Source organism: Salmo salar, chromosome ssa06 (genome assembly GCF_905237065.1).
Source record: "Salmo salar chromosome ssa06, Ssal_v3.1, whole genome shotgun sequence".
NCBI classification, from domain to species: Eukaryota; Metazoa; Chordata; class Actinopteri; order Salmoniformes; family Salmonidae; genus Salmo; species Salmo salar.
The window spans coordinates 71266878-71284016 of record NC_059447.1 but is presented as its reverse complement, the minus strand read 5'-3'; the positions used below and the strand labels follow the sequence as shown (position 1 = coordinate 71284016).

The window sequence follows — 17139 nt, the reverse complement described above, 5'->3', positions numbered from 1 at the left end:
TTTGTCTAATAAACAAATTACTTGCATGGACGCGTGGTTTTGTTTAGGAGTTTTAGTTATTTTGACATTTGGTAATGTGAAAGCAATATGACCAAATAAAAGCAATACAATGTAACTAATAATCAAACTCTAATTCGAACTACAGCTCAGAACTGTGTGAAAAGGAGAAGACGCTTCTCTAGGATGATCCCAACTTTAAGTGGTCACGACACATCCCAAGAATTGAGGCTGCAGGCCGAACACATTTCCTAAGCAATGATAATCTACAGTGCCAAGATGATAGATTAACTATTTAAAAACAATGAAACATGATCTGATCAGACACATTCTGAGGTTGCCACTCGTTACGTACTGTACGATGTCATTTCCTATGATTAAAAAATATAGGAGAATCCGTTTGGAACTGCGGAATGCACATCCTAAAAATATCTCTCCTCCTTCTATTACATAACTCAGCCCAATGTCCCTCACTTCATCTCCTCCCAGGAAAAAAGGGATGAAAAAAACAAAGAAAATATAAATTAAATGAGAGGCAACGTGATAGCCACTTGGGAAGTGAAGTGTTTGAGTGGTCGGAGAGTGCATGTCTGTCTGTCTGTCTGTCTGTCTGTCTGTCTGTCTGTCTGTCTGTCTGTCTGTCTGTCTGTCTGTCTGTCTGTCTGTCTGTCTGTCTGTCTGTCTGTCTGTCTGTCTGTCTGTCTGTCTGTCTCGTCTCTGTCTGTCTGTCTGTCTGTCTGTCTGTCTGTCTGTCTGTCTGTCTGTCTGTGTATGTGTGGGCTGCATTATTAAAAAGTATTTGGTCAATGAAGTCCTCTGTCCCCTTTCTTTTAGATGTGGGCTGTGTGGGCTGCCCTCTAATTGGTTATGCTCTCAGATCACCTTTGAACTAACCGGCCCAGCCTACACTGAACCCAGACCAAACAAATGTGATTCTCCACTCTCTATCGTATACTAACCCAGTCCAATGGGATTCTAGGGAACTACATATGCAGTGGATATTTGTGCCTCCAGTATGCAGTATGTCCTGTGGTTGGGGTTCTGTTTGTGGAGAGAATGTACTTGTATGACATGAGCTTCATCTTACTCAGCCTGTGATGACGATGGAGTAAAAAACAAAATGCTTAAAAAGCCTGCATTTGCAGTCCCCCGCCGCTACAATGACTAGGCAAGATTTCTTCGCTTCTCTACTTTCTTCTCCTTTACTCTTGTCTTATTTCTTTTAAATAATCTCCTCTCATCCCACCTCCTCTTCTTTCCTATCCTCTCCTCTCTCTCCTTTCCTCCCCTCCCCTCTCCATTTTTTCCTCTCCTGTCCTCTGCTCTCCTCTCCTCCCTACTCCTCAGCTCTCATCGTCCCACAACACCACTCCAACAGGACTTTCTCTCTCCTCATCTCCAATGATCTAGTGGGACTGGATCAGTCAAGGTGATGGCTGGGAGGGCTTTCTGAAACACATCAGCTCCTTTCTGATCAGCTGTGGTGAAGGAGAGGAGACAAGGAGATTATGGAGATGACAAAGGAGATGATGAAGGAGATAATGAAGGATATGAAGGGGGAGCGTTTGAGAGTTTCTCTAATCCTGAAGAGCAGTTAATTATAGTTTAACATTGGGTGAGGCTAAGCTGATCTTAGATCTGTGCCAACCAGAAACTTTGCTACTAGCCGGAGCGTTACTATCCGTGACTGACGTTCAGCCAAGCAGGCTTCTACTGACACTTTACTAATTTGTTTAACCCCAACTATACAGCGATCAGCAACATAAAGTAACCTCTTCAGTGTCACTTAGAGGTTTGATAAGTGGACTCGTCGGCTGTGGCTGTTTCAACAACATCCCAAGACGTGCGTGAGCATTTCAGCCACAGAATATCAAACCGTATCAAACAGGTATTTTCCAGTTTTGGTGACAGAGGGAGTTTTGGGATAAATAAGGGTTTGATTTGGTTCGGTTTCACAGCCTGTTCTGTTCTCAAGTGTTCTAGAATGTTGTGACAGTTCTAGTGAGATCTCTGTCAGTTTGTTGACAGGAAAAATGGCCACCTTGTCTTCACTGGCCTGACACACTGAGGCTGAAGTGAGCTGTATTTAACCGGAAACACTGTTAGAGGAAACTCAGAGAGGGAGGGAGGGTACATGGAAATGAATGGCAAACGACGTGAGAGGTTGTATGTGTGGAAAGGAAGATATTTTGAGTCTCCCTCCTTCCCGTCCTCATCCTCACCCCATCCTCCCCTAAGCTCTGTGTCATATTGTCTGTTGAGTTCACTCTTGTTACTCAGGGAGGCAGGCAGGCTGCATTCGAGAGCAGTAGCGGTGCGTGGCTAAAATCACTGGGGAAAACAAACCAGGGAAAAAAGCCATATTACAACCTATGACTTGTGATAATTGCGTTGTTTGCTCTATAACTCGTTAGTTCATATGCCTTGCCACGGTGATATACAGTGACGTGAAATGTAAAAGGAATGTAAAATCTTATGCTTCACGGAGTCGTGGCTGAACGACGACAATATCAACATACAGTTGGCTGGCTATATGATGTACCGGCAGGATAGAGCAGCGGAGTCTGGTAAGACAAGGGGCGGCGGTCTATGTATTTTTGTAAACAACAGCTGGTGCACGATATCTAAGGAAGTCTCGAGCTATTGCTCGCCTAAGGTAGAGTATCTCATGATAAGCTGAAGACCACACTACCTACTGAGAGAGTTTTCATCTGTATTCTTTGTAGCTGTTTACATATCACCACGGTCAGAGACTGGCACAAAGACAGAATTGAATGAGCTGTATTCCGCCATAAGCAAACAAGAAAGCGTTCACCCTGAGGTGGCGCTCCTAGTAGCCGGGGACTTTAATGCAGGGAAACTTAAATCACTCTTACCAAATTTCTATCAGCATGTTAAATGTGCAACCAGAGGAAAAATAACTCTGGACCACCTATACTCCACACACAGAGACAAATACAAAGCTCTCCTTCGCCCTCCATTTGGCAAATCTGACCATAATTCTATCCTCCTGATTCCTGCTTACAAGCAAAAATTAAAGCAGGAAGCACCAATGACTTGATGAATAAAAAAAGTGGTCAGAGGAAGCAGATGCTAAGATACAGGACTGTTTTGCATGCACAGACTGGAATATGTCCCGGAATTCCTACGATGGCATTGAGGAGTACACCACATCAGTCATTGGCTTCATCAATAAGTGCATTGATGACGTCATCCCCACAGTGACCATATGTACATACCCCAACCAGAAGCCATGGATTGTAGGCAGCATCCGCACTGAGCTAAAGGCTAGAGCTGCCGCTTTCAAGGAGCGGGACTCTAACCCGAAAGCTTATAAGAAATCCTGCTATGCCCTCCGATGAACGATCAAACAGGCTAAGCGTCAATATAAGATCGAATCGTACTACACCTGCTCTGACGCTCGTCGGATGTGGCAGGGCTTGCAAACCATTACAGACTGCAAAGGGAAGCACAGACGAGAGCTGCCCAGTGACACGAGCCTACCAGACGAGCTAAACATCTATGCTCGCTTTGAGGCAAATAACACTGAAACATGCATGAGAGCACTAGCTGTTCTGGAAGACTGTGTGATCACGCTCTCTGCAGCCGATGTGAGTAAGACCTTTAACCAGTCTGGGATAGGGGGCAGTGTTTTCAGGGCCGGATAAAAAACGTACCTGATTTAAACTGGTTACTACTCTTGCCCAGAAATGAGAATATGCATATTATTAGTAGATTTGGATAGAAAACACTCTAAAGTTTCTAAAACCGTTTGAATGGTGTCTGTGAGTATAACAGTACTCATATGGCAGGCAAAAACCTGAGAAGATTCCAAGCAGGAAGTGGCCTGTCTGACAATTTGTAGTCCATCTGTTGCATCTCTATTGAAATAACAGTATCTGTGCTGTTACGTGACACTTTCTAAGGCTTCCATTGGCTCTCTAAAGCCTTCAGAAACCGGATTGACGTGTCTCCTGTCTCTGGGCAGATAACAGCAGCTTAGTTTGTCAGTGGACTGCCTGGTGACAGAGAGACTGGAGATGCGCATTCACGAGACCTCATCATTTTTTCTTTCCCTCTTTGAATCAATACAACGTTGTGCGGTTGGAATATTATTGCTATTTTACGAGAAAAATAGCATAAAATTTTTTTTTAAACAGCGTTTGACATGCTTCTAAGTACGGTAAAGGAACATTTTGAAATTTGTCACGAAATGCGCTCGCGCGTTACCCTTTGGATAGTGACCTGAACGCATGAACAAAATGGAGGTATTTGGATATAACTATGGATTATTTGGAACCAAAACAACATTTGTTGTTGAAGTAGAAGTCCTGGGAGTGCATTCTGACGAAGAACAGCAAAGGTAATCCAATTTTTCTAATAGTAATTCTGAGTTTAGTTAGCCCCGAAGTTGGCGGGTGTCTGAATAGCTAGCCTGTGATGGCTGAGCTATGTACTCAGAATATTGCAAAATGTGCTTTCGCCGAAAACCTATTTTAAAATCTGACATAGCAATTGCATAAAGGAGTTCTGTATCTATAATTCTTAAAATAATTGTTATGTATTTTGTCAACGTTTATGATGCTGCATTTAGCTGTGGTTTGGGTTTTTCTGACATATATGCCTGCTTTGAAAATGGCTGTGTGATTATTTTTGGCTGGGTACTCTCCTGACATAATCTAATGTTTTGCTTTCACTGTATGCCCTTTTTGAAATCAGACAATGTGGTTGGATTGACGAGAGTCTTATCTTTCAAATGGTGTAAAATAGTCATATGTTTGAGAAATTGAAGTTATAGCATTTTTGAGGTATTTGTATTTCGCGCCACGCAATTCCACTGGCTGTTGAATAGAGTGGGACGCTAACATCCCACCTAGCCCAGAGAGGTTAAACAGGTCAACATTCACAAGGTCGCAGGGCCAGACAGATTACCAGGACGTGTACTGCGAGCATACGCTGACCAACTGGCAAGTGTCTTCACTGACATTTTCAACCTCTCCCTGTCCGCGTCTGTAATACCAACATGTTTCAAGCAGACCACCATAGTCCCTGTGCCAAAGAACACTAAGGTAACCTGCCTAAATAACTACTGACCCGTAGCACTAACGTCTGTAGCCATGAAGTGCTTTGAAAGGCTGGTCATGTCTCACATCAACACCATCATCCCAGAAACCCTAGACCCACTCCAATTTGCATACCGACGGGCCACTTCCAGGTGGTTAGGGTAGGTAACAACACATCCGCCACGCTGATCCTCAACACAGGGGCCCCTCAGGGGTGCGTGCTCAGTCCCCTCCTGTACTCCCTGTATACTCATGACTGCACGTCCAGGTATGACTCCAACACCATCATTAGATTTGCCGATGACACAACAGTGGTAGGCCTGATCACCGACATCGACGAGACAGCCTATAGGGAGGAGGTCAGAGACCTGGCCGTGCGGTGCCAGGACAACAACCTCTCTCTCAATGTGATCAAGACAAAGGAGATGATTGTGTACTACAGGAAAAAGAGGACAGAGCGCACACCCATTCTCATCAACGGGGCTGCAGTGGAGCAGGTTGAGAGCTTCATATTCCTTGGTGTCCACATCACCAACAAACTAACATGGTCCAAGCACACCAAGACAGTCGTGAAGAGGGCACAACATAACCTATTCCTCCACAGGAGACTGAAAAGATTTGGCATGGGTCCTCAGATCCTCAAAAGGTTCTTCAGCTGCACCATCGAGAGTATCCTGACTGGTTGCATCACTGCCTGGTATGGCAACTGCTAGTCCTCCTACCACAAGGCAATACAGAGGGTAGTGCGAACGGCCCAGTAAATCACTGGGGCCAAGCTTCCTGCCATCCAGGACCTCTATACCAGGCGGTGGCAGAGGAAGGCCCTAAAAATTGTCAAAGACTCCAGCCACCCTAGTCATAGACTGTTCTGTCTGCTACCGCATGGCAAGCGGTAATGGAGCGCCAAATCTAGGTCCAAGAGGCTTCAAAACAGCTTCTACCCCCAAGCCATAAGACTCCTGAACATCTAGTCAAATGGCTACCCAGACTATTTGCAGTGCCCCCCTCACCCACTCTTTACACCACTGCAACTTTTTGTTGTCATCTATGCATAGTCACTTTAATAACTCTATCTACATACTACCTCAACTAACCGGTGCCCCCGCACATTGACTGTATCAGTACTCCCCTGTATATAGTCTCACTAATGTTATTTTATGGCTGCTCTTTAATTACTTGTTACTTTTATTTCTTAATCTTATCTGTATTTTTTTAACTGCATTGTTGGTTAGGGGCTCGTAAGTAAGCATTTCACTGTAAGGTCTACACCTGTCGTATCCAGCACATGTGACAAATACAATTTGTTTGATTTGATTTGAATGTTATCAGATCTTCAACCAAAACCTAATTTTAGATAAAGGGAACCTGAGTTTGCCCCAAAAAATTACAAATTGATACTTTATTTATTTATTTAATTATCAAACTTATGCAACACCCAATTCCCCTGTGTGAAAAAGTAATTGCCCCCTTACACTCAATAACTGGTTGTTCCACCTTTAGCTGCAATGACTGCAACCAAATGCTTCTTGCAGTTGTTGATCAGTCTCTCATATCGCTGTGGAGGAATTTTGGCCCACTCTTGTATGCAGAACTGCTTTAACTCAGCGACATTTATGAGTTTTCAAGCAGTTAACCCAAGTTTGCCAAAAAACACCTGGAACCTGCATGATCATCAAGACTCTTGGAAGAATGTTCTATGGACAGATGGGTCAAAAGTATAACCTTTTGGACAACATGGGCCCCATTATGTCTGGGAAAAACCAAACACTGCATTCCACAGTAAGAACCTTATACCAACGCTCAAGCATGGTAGTGGTAGTGTGATGGTTTTGGGATGCTTTGCTGCCTCAGAACCTGGACGACTTGCCTTAATAGAAGGAACCATGAATTCTGCTCTGTATCAGAGAATTCTACAAAGGAATGTCAGGCCATTCATATGTGAGCTGAAGCTGAAGCACAGCTGGGTCATGCAGCAAGATAATGATCCAAAACACACCATCAAGTCTACATGAAAATGGCTAAAAAGAAACACATTTCTTATCAAGGGAGGCCAATGCTTGTTGGCTTCCCTTGCATTCAATGCAACAGGTGGCAACAATATCATAGTCTTTTTGACCAGAAAGCATCAGATAGATGGGCTACACGTACAGAGACAGAGGGGTGCTGTTTTGCTCGCTCGGATGCTTTCTCCTTGTAACGGTTGTCGTCGGGAATAGAGGACCAAAACGCAGCAGGAATGTGGATGCTCATCTTGTGTTTATTTTAAATCAAGAGAACACCAAAATAACAAAAGACGAACGCACGAACAACAAAACAGTCTTGTCATGATCACACATGCAAAACAATAAACAATCTCCCACAAACACTTAACCAAACACATACCCATATATAGGACTCTCAATCAGAAGCAACTAGAAAACACCTGCCTCCAATTGAGAGTCCAATCCCAATAAACTAGACAAAGAAATACAAAAGACTAGAGACCACATAGAAATACAAATCTAGAACATAACCCCAAAAACCCGGAAATAATAAATCAAACACCCTACTACATAAAACACCACCCCGAACCACATAAACAAAATACCCTCTGCCATTTCCTGACCAAACTACAATAACAAATAACCCTTATACTGGTCAGGACGTGACACTCCTGTGTGATACATTCAGCCTCTTGTGAATAGAAGGACAGTTATGAAACACAGAGAGACAAAATAAATTATTTAATGTTTTTTTTTCTGGGACATTTTTGGTTGAAGCCTGGCTTCCCTTGGCATCCATGAATACACGTCACTATTGGAGAGCCAAGCTCGCTAAATGTCAAACACTCAGCAGGAACACATTCAGACCGTAAAGACACTGCCGGCCACCTGTCCGTCGCATTAGCAGTGGCACAGCTGATTGGTTCTGACAGTTAACCCCTTCCCCTATTAGACTGATGGATCATGAAATGAACACCGTGATTTGCTCTGATGGGTAAGCCCTGTGTCTGTGATTGGAGGAGACAGTTGATCCCTCCCACTTGAGGTGAGGTGATTCTCCACTACAATAACTTGCTATTTGACTTCAAACGTACTGAGTCAAAATATAGTAATAGCAAAAACAACTGATCTGAAATATTTTCAAATAATTGTATGAATTGCATAATTATTATAAGATTCAGTGTGTGTGAGTGTGTTGCTACATGTGGATGTTGTGCATGCAGGTCTATGTGTGTGTGTGTGTGTGTGTGTGTGTGTGTGTGTGTGTGTGTGTGTGTGTGTGTGTGTGTGTGTGTGTGTGTGGTGTGTGCGTGCGTGCGTGCGTACGTGTGTGTGTGAGTGTATGTGTGTGTAGTTATTGGGTTGGAAAGAAGGAGAGGGGGAGAAGGATGGAGGGAGGATGAAAGAGGGACATCAGGTGTAAAGGTATCACCTTTACCCTGGGGCGGGACAAGACTAACAGACACCTCTACACACATCTACCATATGATACTTCTTCAGTTTATATACAGAAGAACCACTGCCAGTGAATAGGCAGGGGCACGCAACACGCTACTAAACACGCTACTGAACTGTCTGCTGTTGTCATCTGCAGTATGCTGCAGTAAAAGCAGAAATTGGAAAAGACATAATCAGAGTGCGATCGAGAGAAAGGGAGCCAGGGAGTGAGAGAGAGATAAAGAGAGAGGGAGAAAGAGAGAGAGCGAATGCGGGGCAAGAGAGAGAAACCTACACGGTTCTAGGTTTCTTACCTCTCTCTGTTGAACTTGAGTGAGTGGAGGATGGCGGGCCTCCTCTGCCTCAGGTTCCAGAGGTGCACGCTGTCGTCTGCCAGAGCACTCACCAGCGCACCCTGTGGCAGGGATGAAGAAGACAGCATTTACACACAGCTAATCAGTAGTACAGAATTCACAAACAAGCTTGCAATGGTGTTCTCAATCCCCTGGTGAGAGAGGCTGAATTTCAAGCAGAACGTGAGAGAGCTCCTAGAACGTGTAATGCAGCTGCTGTGTCACAAAGACACACACACACACACACACACACACACACACACACACACACACACACACACACACACACACACACACACACACACTACAGGAGTGTTTGAGACGTTTTGGAGTCGGGGGAGAGGAAAGGAAATAGAGAGGGGTTTGGACTTTGGAAGATTGAGAGTGAGAGAGAGAGAGACCGTGTCAGTAGAGGAGGTGTGGTGGTGGGTGTAGTATGTATTTCTCTCCACATCACTCACCTCATTGATGAGAAACTGTAGCGAGATGACGGCTGCCCCACTCTCATGTTGACAGTAGCACTCCACACCTGGACGACCAAACCTGATAGGCTCTCCGTCAAGGAATCAACCAATGGAAAAGAAGGTGGAAAGGGTAATAAAGGAGATAGAACCACACAATATTCACAGATGAATATATTCTTTATCTTTCATTATTCACTTGATAGGGACAGACATAGGTCAACAAAGACATGTCAAGGTGACAGACATCCTGCTTACCAGCCAACGCTAACCTGCAGTGAACAACATGGAAATTCTTTGGTTCCCATAGGTTCCAGTCCTTAGATGGGCTTGAAACAGAACAGCCTGCGTCTTGCTCGGATTTTCTGTCATGACTGAGCAATGGACAGATGAGAGCAATTCGACTGTTCACTCACAGTAAACACCAAAGTACGGTTGTCTATCTACCTTGAAGATATAGCTTGGCATTTCCTATCTAGTACACCACAGTATGTCTACCCTTGCAAGTTGTTTTCTGGAGAGATATGATGTGTACATGGAGAAAATAAATATTAAAATAAATGACAAAGGAAGATCATCTGGAGCTGCAGAGAAACAAACAACACAACAGAATGACATCTCCCTCCGACCTAGAGAGAGACAGAGACAGAGACAGAGAGGGAGATGGAGAGAGAGGGGAAAATGAAGAATGGGGGAGAAGGAAGTGGGAGAGAGTGCACGCATGTGTGGGTGTAAGAAAGGGAGCGATGGATGGATGGATGGATGGATGGAGGAGGAGGAGAGAGATATCCTGACATACAGTATAATAAATGAGCTGGGGGAGCAGGAGGAGAGAGAGAGAGAGAGAGAGAGAGAGAGAGAGAGAGAGAGAGAGAGAGAGAGAGAGAGAGAGAGAAAGAGAAGGGGAAAGATTGAAAATAAAGTGCTTCCTCTGATGAAGGCCTGTATGAGTGAGCTCACTGATGATGCTTATTTATCCTACCAATAATTCCTGTGCAGACAGAGTGGAAGAGAGGAGTTAGGCGTAACACATGACAACCAGAAAGGAGAAAAACAAGCAAGTAGAGCATCCAGCTAATATCTCCAGCTAAAACAGCCCACTAAAATCTCTTGCATCACAGGCTGCTATGGGCAGGAATATAATTGTATAAACTGATAAGGGCAACACTAAACCACACCCTTACCTGCACCAGAACAGAACATATGACCACACGCTTACACACGTCATCACATACACATACACACACACACACACACACACACACATCACTCATCCGGTTCACTAATACAAACACTGTACATCACACACACACATACACACACACACACACACACACATATCACTCATCCGGTTCACTAATACAAACACTGTACATCACACATACACATACACAAAACACAGACAACTATCTCCACCCTCCTTGCTCTCTCACACACATCCCAAAAAAATGAGAGTGAGAGGGACAGAAAAGGGGGAGAGACAGAAACAGAGACCCCTGCAGGGTAGAATCAGTAGAATGATCTGGATGCTTTAGTCCAGGATGAGAACAGTAGAATGATCTGGATGCTTTAGTCCAGGATGAGAACAGTAGAATGATCTGGATGCATTAGTCCAGGATGAGAACAGTAGAATGATCTGGATGCTTTAGTCCAGGATGAGAACAGTAGAATGATCCGGATGCTTTAGTCCAGGAGGAGAACAGTAGAATGATCTGAGTGCATTAGTCCAGGATGAGAACAGTAGAATGATCTGGATGCTTTAGTCCAGGATGAGAACAGTAGAATGATCTGGGTGCATTAGTCCAGGATGAGAACAGTAGAATGATCTGGATGTTTTAGTCCAGGATAAGAACAGTAGAATGATCCGGATGCTTTAGTCCAGGATGAGAACAGTAGAATGATCTGGATGCATTAGTCCAGGATGAGAACAGTAGAATGATCTGGATGCTTTAGTCCAGGATGAGAACAGTAGAATGATCTGGATGCTTTAGTCCAGGATAAGAACAGCAGAATGATCTGGGTGCTTTAGTCCAGGATGAGAACTATAAGTTATTTAATTGAAAACAAATTCCCCGGGTTGCTTGCAGGCAAATATTTCGACCCTGAAAAAAGGGCAGGATTTAAATTGAAAAAGTTTGGAAGCGCCAAGACTCTTCCTCGAGCTGGCTGCCCGGCCAAACTGAGCAATCGGGGGAGAAGGGCCTTGGTCAGGGAGGTGAACAACAACCGGATTGTCATTCTGACAGAGCTCCAGAGTTCCTCTGTGGAGATTGGAGAACCTTCTAAAAGGACAACTATCTCTGCAGCACTCCACCAATCAGGCCTTTATTGTAGAGTGGCCAGACGGAAGCTGGTCCTCAGTAAAAAGCACACGACAGCCAACTTAGAGTTTGCCGAAAGGCACCTAAAGGACTTTCAGACCATGAGAAAGAAGATCCTCTGGTCTAATGAAACCAAAATTGAACTCTTTGTCTGAATGCCAAGCGTCACATCTGGAGGAAACCTGACATCATCTCTATGGTGAAGAATGGTGGTGGTATCATCATGTGGTGGGGATGTTTTTCAGCGGCAGGTACTGGGGGACAAGTCAGGATCGAGGGAAAGATGAACGGAGCAGAGAGATCCTTGACGAAAATCTGCTTCAGAGCGCTCAGGAACACAGACTCGGGCCAAGGCAACAGCGCCTCTTCAACCTCAGGAGGCTGAAGAAATTTGGCTTGTCACCTAAAACCCTCAAACTTTTACAGATGCATAATTGAGAGCATCCTGTCGCGCTGTACCGCGGCCTGGTACAGCAACTGCACCACCCACAACCGCAAGGCTCTCCAGAGGGTGGTGTGGTCTGCACAACGCATAACCAGGGACAAACTACCTGCTCTCCAGGACACATACAGCACCCGATGTCACAGGAAGGCCACAAAGATAATCAAGGACAATGCTTCACCCGAGCCACTGCCTGTTCACCCCGCTACCGTCCAGAAGGCGAGGTCAGTACAGGTGCATCAAAGCTGGGACCGAGAGACTGAAAAACAGCTTCTATCTAAAGGCCATCAGACTGTTAAACAGCCATCACTAACACAGAGAGGCTGCTGCCTACATACAGACTTGAAATCATTTGCCACTTTAATAAATGGATCACTAGACACTTTAATAATGCCACTTTAACCTGTTATGGCTAGGGGGCAGTATTTTCACGGCTGGATAAAAAACGTACCCGATTTAATCTGGTTACCACTCCTACCCAGTAACTAGAATATGCATATACTTATTACATATGGATAGAAAACACCCTAAAGTTTCTAAAACTGTTTGAATGGTGTCTGTGAGTATAACAGAACTCATTTGGCAGGCAAAAACCTGACAAGGTTTCATGCAGGAAGTGGCCTGTCTGACAAGGTGTCGTTCTTCTTGTCTCTGTTTATTGAAGAGTGAGGATCTTAGCTGTCCCGTGACACTTCCTACGGCTGCCATAGGGTCTCAGAAGGCGGTAAAAAGCTGAATCGTGGCTTTGCAGGCTCTGGCTGAAAAAAAGTAGCGCGTTTGGGTAGTGGCTGGTTACAGTACTGTGAGACTCAGGCTCATGCCCGCGTCGACCGAAAGCTTTGTTTACTTTCCTCTGTTTAGCTAAAAGGAGATTCCCGGTCGGAATATTATCGCTTTTTTATGAGAAAAATGGCATAAAAATGGATTTTAAACAGCGGTTGACATGCTTCGAAGTACGGTAATGGAATATTTTGATTTTTTTTGTCACGAATTGCGCCATGCGCACGACCCTGATTTACCATTTCAGATAGTGTCTGGGACGCACGAACAAAACGCTGCTATTCGGATATAACAATGGATTATTTTGGACCAAACCAACATTTGTTGTTGAAGTAGCAGTCCTGGGAGTGCATTCTGACGAAGACAACAAAAGGTAATCAAACTTTTATAATAGTAAACCTGATATTGGTGAGTGCTAAACTTGCCGGGTGTCTAAATAGCTAGCCCGTGATGCCTGGGCTATGTACTTAGAATATTGCAAAATGTGCTTTCACCAAAAAGCTTTTTTAAAATCGGACATATTGAGTGCATAGAGGAGTTCTGTATCTATAATTCTTAAAATAATTGTTATGCTTTTTGTGAACGTTTATCGTGAGTAATTTAGTAAATTCACCGGAGGTTTACGGGGGGTATGCTAGTTCTGAACGTCACATGCTAATGTAAAAAGCTGGTTTTTGATATAAATATGAACTTGATTGAACAAAACATGCATGTATTGTATAACATAATGTCCTAGGGTTGTCATCTGATGAAGATCATCAAAGGTTAGTGCTGCATTTAGCTGTCTTCTGGGTTTTTGTGACATTATATGCTAGCTTGAAAAATGGGTGTCTGATTATTTCTGGCTTGGTACTCTGCTGACATAATCTAATGTTTTGCTTTCGTTGTAAAGCCTTTTTGAAATCGGACAGTGTGGTTAGATAAAGGAGAGTCTTATCTTTAAAATGCTGTGAAATAGTCATATGTTTGAAAAATTGAAGTTTTTGTATTTTTGAGGAATTTGTAATTCGCGCCACGCCTATCATTGGATATTGGAGCAGGTGTTCCGCTAGCGGAACGTCTAGATGTAAGAGGTTTTAATAATGTTTACATATCTTGCATCACTCATTTCATATGTATATATTGTATTTTATACCATCTATTGCATCTTGCCTATGCCGCTCTGTCATTGCTCATCCATATATTTATATGTATACATTCAATTTCCATTCCTTTACTTAGATTTGTGTGTATTAGGTAGTTGTTGTGGAATTGTTAGATTACATGTTAGATATTGCTGCACTGTCAGAACTAGAAGCACAAGCATTTCTCTACACTCGCAATAACATCTGCTAACCATGTGTATGTGACCAATAAAATTTGATTTGATTTGATGTTTACCTTCCAACAGGACAACAACCCTAAGCACATCGCCAAGACAATGCAGAGGTGGCTTTGGGACAAGTCTCTGAATGTCCTTGAGTGGCCAAGCCAGAGCTCGGTCTTGAAACTGATCGAACATCTCTGGAGAGACCTGAAAATAGCTGTGCAGCGATGCTCCCCATCCAGCCTGACAGAGCTTGAGAGGATCTGCAGAGAAGAATGGGAGAAACTTCCCAAATACATGTGTGCCAAGCTTGTAGCGTCATAGCAAAGAAGACTAGACACTATAATTGCTGCCAAAGGTGCGTCAACAAAGTACTGAGTAAAGGGTCTGAATACTTATGTAAATGTGATATTTCAGTTGTTGTTGTTTTATACATTTGCAAAAATGTAAAAAAAAAAATATTTTAGTTTAGTCATTATGGGGTATTGTGTGTAGATAGATGAGGGGGAGAAGCTATTTCATCCATTTTAGAATAAGGCTGTAATGTAACAAAATGTGGAAAAAGTCAAGGGGTCTGAATACTTTCCGAATGCACTGCAATAGCTGTAGAAAATCAAATTGCAATAAAAATTGCAAATCACAGTATCGATTCACAATACATATACAGTAGCTTTGGCACCTACAAACGTAGGATCTACAATTTAAGCTTGTTTGCTACGGCAGGAAAATAATTCTGCAGCAAAAGGACATGTTAATAATTATGTGGATTATAATTAATTTCAATTTTTTGTAGGGTTGATACAATTTGTAGGGTTGATACAAGTCTGACATTTTTAAGTGGAAATTGCAAACTTTATACGCCTTTTTAAACCTTGAATACACTACCAGTTTGCAACAAATGAAGATCCTACCTCTGTAAGTATCGTGATAATATCGTATCATGAGGTCCCTGGCAATTCCCAGCCATACTAAACTCCATGCACATGGTGCTCTGTGTTAACTCTCCACAGTATGATGTCCCTGTCACCACCACTCCAACACACATAATGGACAGATTATCCAGGTTGAAGAAAAGAGGGAGAGCATAGAGAGAGAGAGAGAGAGAGAGAGAGAGAGAGAGAGAGAGAGAGAGAGAGAGAGAAAGACAGAGAGGAATGGAGAGAGGGAAGGAAAGAAATCTGGGTCAATTCTGCGTCTTGTCAAGTCAGATGAAACTTTAAAAAGCTATTTCTGCCCTCAAAGTCAACAGATCTGTTATGTTTCTTAAGGGTTTTCATAGTCCCCACGCTTAGTGTTGCTACCCGGGAGGGTTGGGCCCTGTCACTTGGTTGGCCCCTGTCAATAAAACCCAGGGACAGCCCTTGGTTGGCCCCTGTGAATGTAATAAAATTGCTGTGTTGGCTCTTCACCTGACAGCACCAATTGAAAGAATGATGGATCTTCTAGACCGTTTATTTGTTTCGTACACATTGCACCACAGGGAGTGTGTGTGTGTGTGTGTGTGTGTGTGTGTGTGTGTGTGTGTGTGTGTGTGTGTGTGTGTGTGTGTGTGTGTGCGTGCGTGTGTGCGTGCGTGCGTGCGTGCATGCGTGCGTGCGTGTGTGTGTATGCAATGGTTAGTGATACGCGTAGAAAGACAGAGGACAGGGAGGGGGAGAATGAGAAACAGAGGGAGAGTAGGAGAGAACCAAATAGAAAGACCTAGAGAGGGTGATGGAAAAACAGCAAGAGAGAGAGAACAAAGAGTAGAATGACAGCCAGAGAGAGAAAGAACGAGAGCAGGAAAGAGAGAGAGGCTGAGAGTGAAAGAAGGAAAAAAGACTGTGAGCGTGGAGGTCTATGACGCCATCCCAGGACTGACGTCAAACATGCCCAGTCATACATCACCCTGCCAGGGAGGGGGAGGGACAGAGTCTGCTACTGTGCTGCCTGCTACTACAGCTCAGAGAGACAAAGAGGGAGAGGGAGATATGTGTCCTCCTGCCACAACCTCAGGAACAGAGTCAGTGAAAGTGTAATGTCAATAATATTCCCCCTTTTGGTTTGGTTTTGGCTTTCATACCATGTCATGTGGCTTCTCAGTCATGCTGAGACTGGCCTACTACTATTGCTTAAATGCATTATTATTCTCATTAATATTGTCGTTGTAGTTGCTGTTAATAGTAATCCCATTTCCATTACTACTATTAGTATTGATGCCTTATTGCTGTTGGTACCACCATTTTTTGTTACATGTATACATACTTTAACAATGTAAGTAATTTAACTTCGCATGCCAATAAAGTCTACTGAATTGAATTGAGTGAGAGAGAGAGATAGAGAGAAGCAGGGCAGGGAGAAAGGAGAAAGAAATATAGAGGCAAGGAAGAAGAGAGAGCGATAGAGATTGTGAAAGAGTGAAGCAGGGAGAGAGAGAAGCAAGGAGGAGAGAGAAAGAGAGAGAGAGAGAGAGAGAGAGAGAGAGAGAGAGAGAGAGAGAGCAGAATCTAACAGGGCATCTTACCATCTACTGCAACAGTGCGCAGCCAGTCTTCCACAGTGAGAGAGAGAACAGCTTCTTATCACAGCCCAATGACAGATATGGCAGAGAGAGCCATGGGGCACATAATGCCCTCTGAAATAAACAAACACACACACATTTACACACACGTCCATGTGTGCACAAACTCAAGCTTACACAAATGTGCACAAACTCACGCATACACATATGCATTCACACACGCACGCACACACACAGACACACAGACACACATACACATGCACACGCACACTCAAATGCAAACACAGAGACACAGACACACATACACACACACTCAATCTTACACACACACACAGAGCGGTGATTCACTTGTCTAATATGGTCCCTGTATAAATAATCTGCTCTGACACATTTGATTTATTATGCAAGTCCACACACAGTAGAGTAAAGTACAGGGCTGCTGGCTGTTTGCTTCTGCCTCAGGAACACCTAAACAACACTCTCACCTTCACTTGAGG

General features: G+C 43.7%; 1 protein-coding gene across 12 annotated transcripts in view; it reads right to left on the bottom strand.

The window, feature by feature from the left end:
- LOC106607991 (syntaxin-binding protein 5) overlaps positions 1-17139 on the bottom strand; it is a 155777-nt gene that overhangs the window by 74931 nt on the left and 63707 nt on the right. For all 12 annotated transcript variants that reach the window (XM_014205546.2, XM_014205551.2, XM_014205554.2 and 9 more), the window contains exons 3-4: positions 9294-9375; positions 8794-8894 (exon numbers count right to left, since the gene is read on the bottom strand). In XM_014205546.2, the coding sequence (XP_014061021.1) occupies positions 8794-8894; positions 9294-9375 (183 nt within the window). The remainder of the gene's footprint in view (positions 1-8793; positions 8895-9293; positions 9376-17139) is intronic.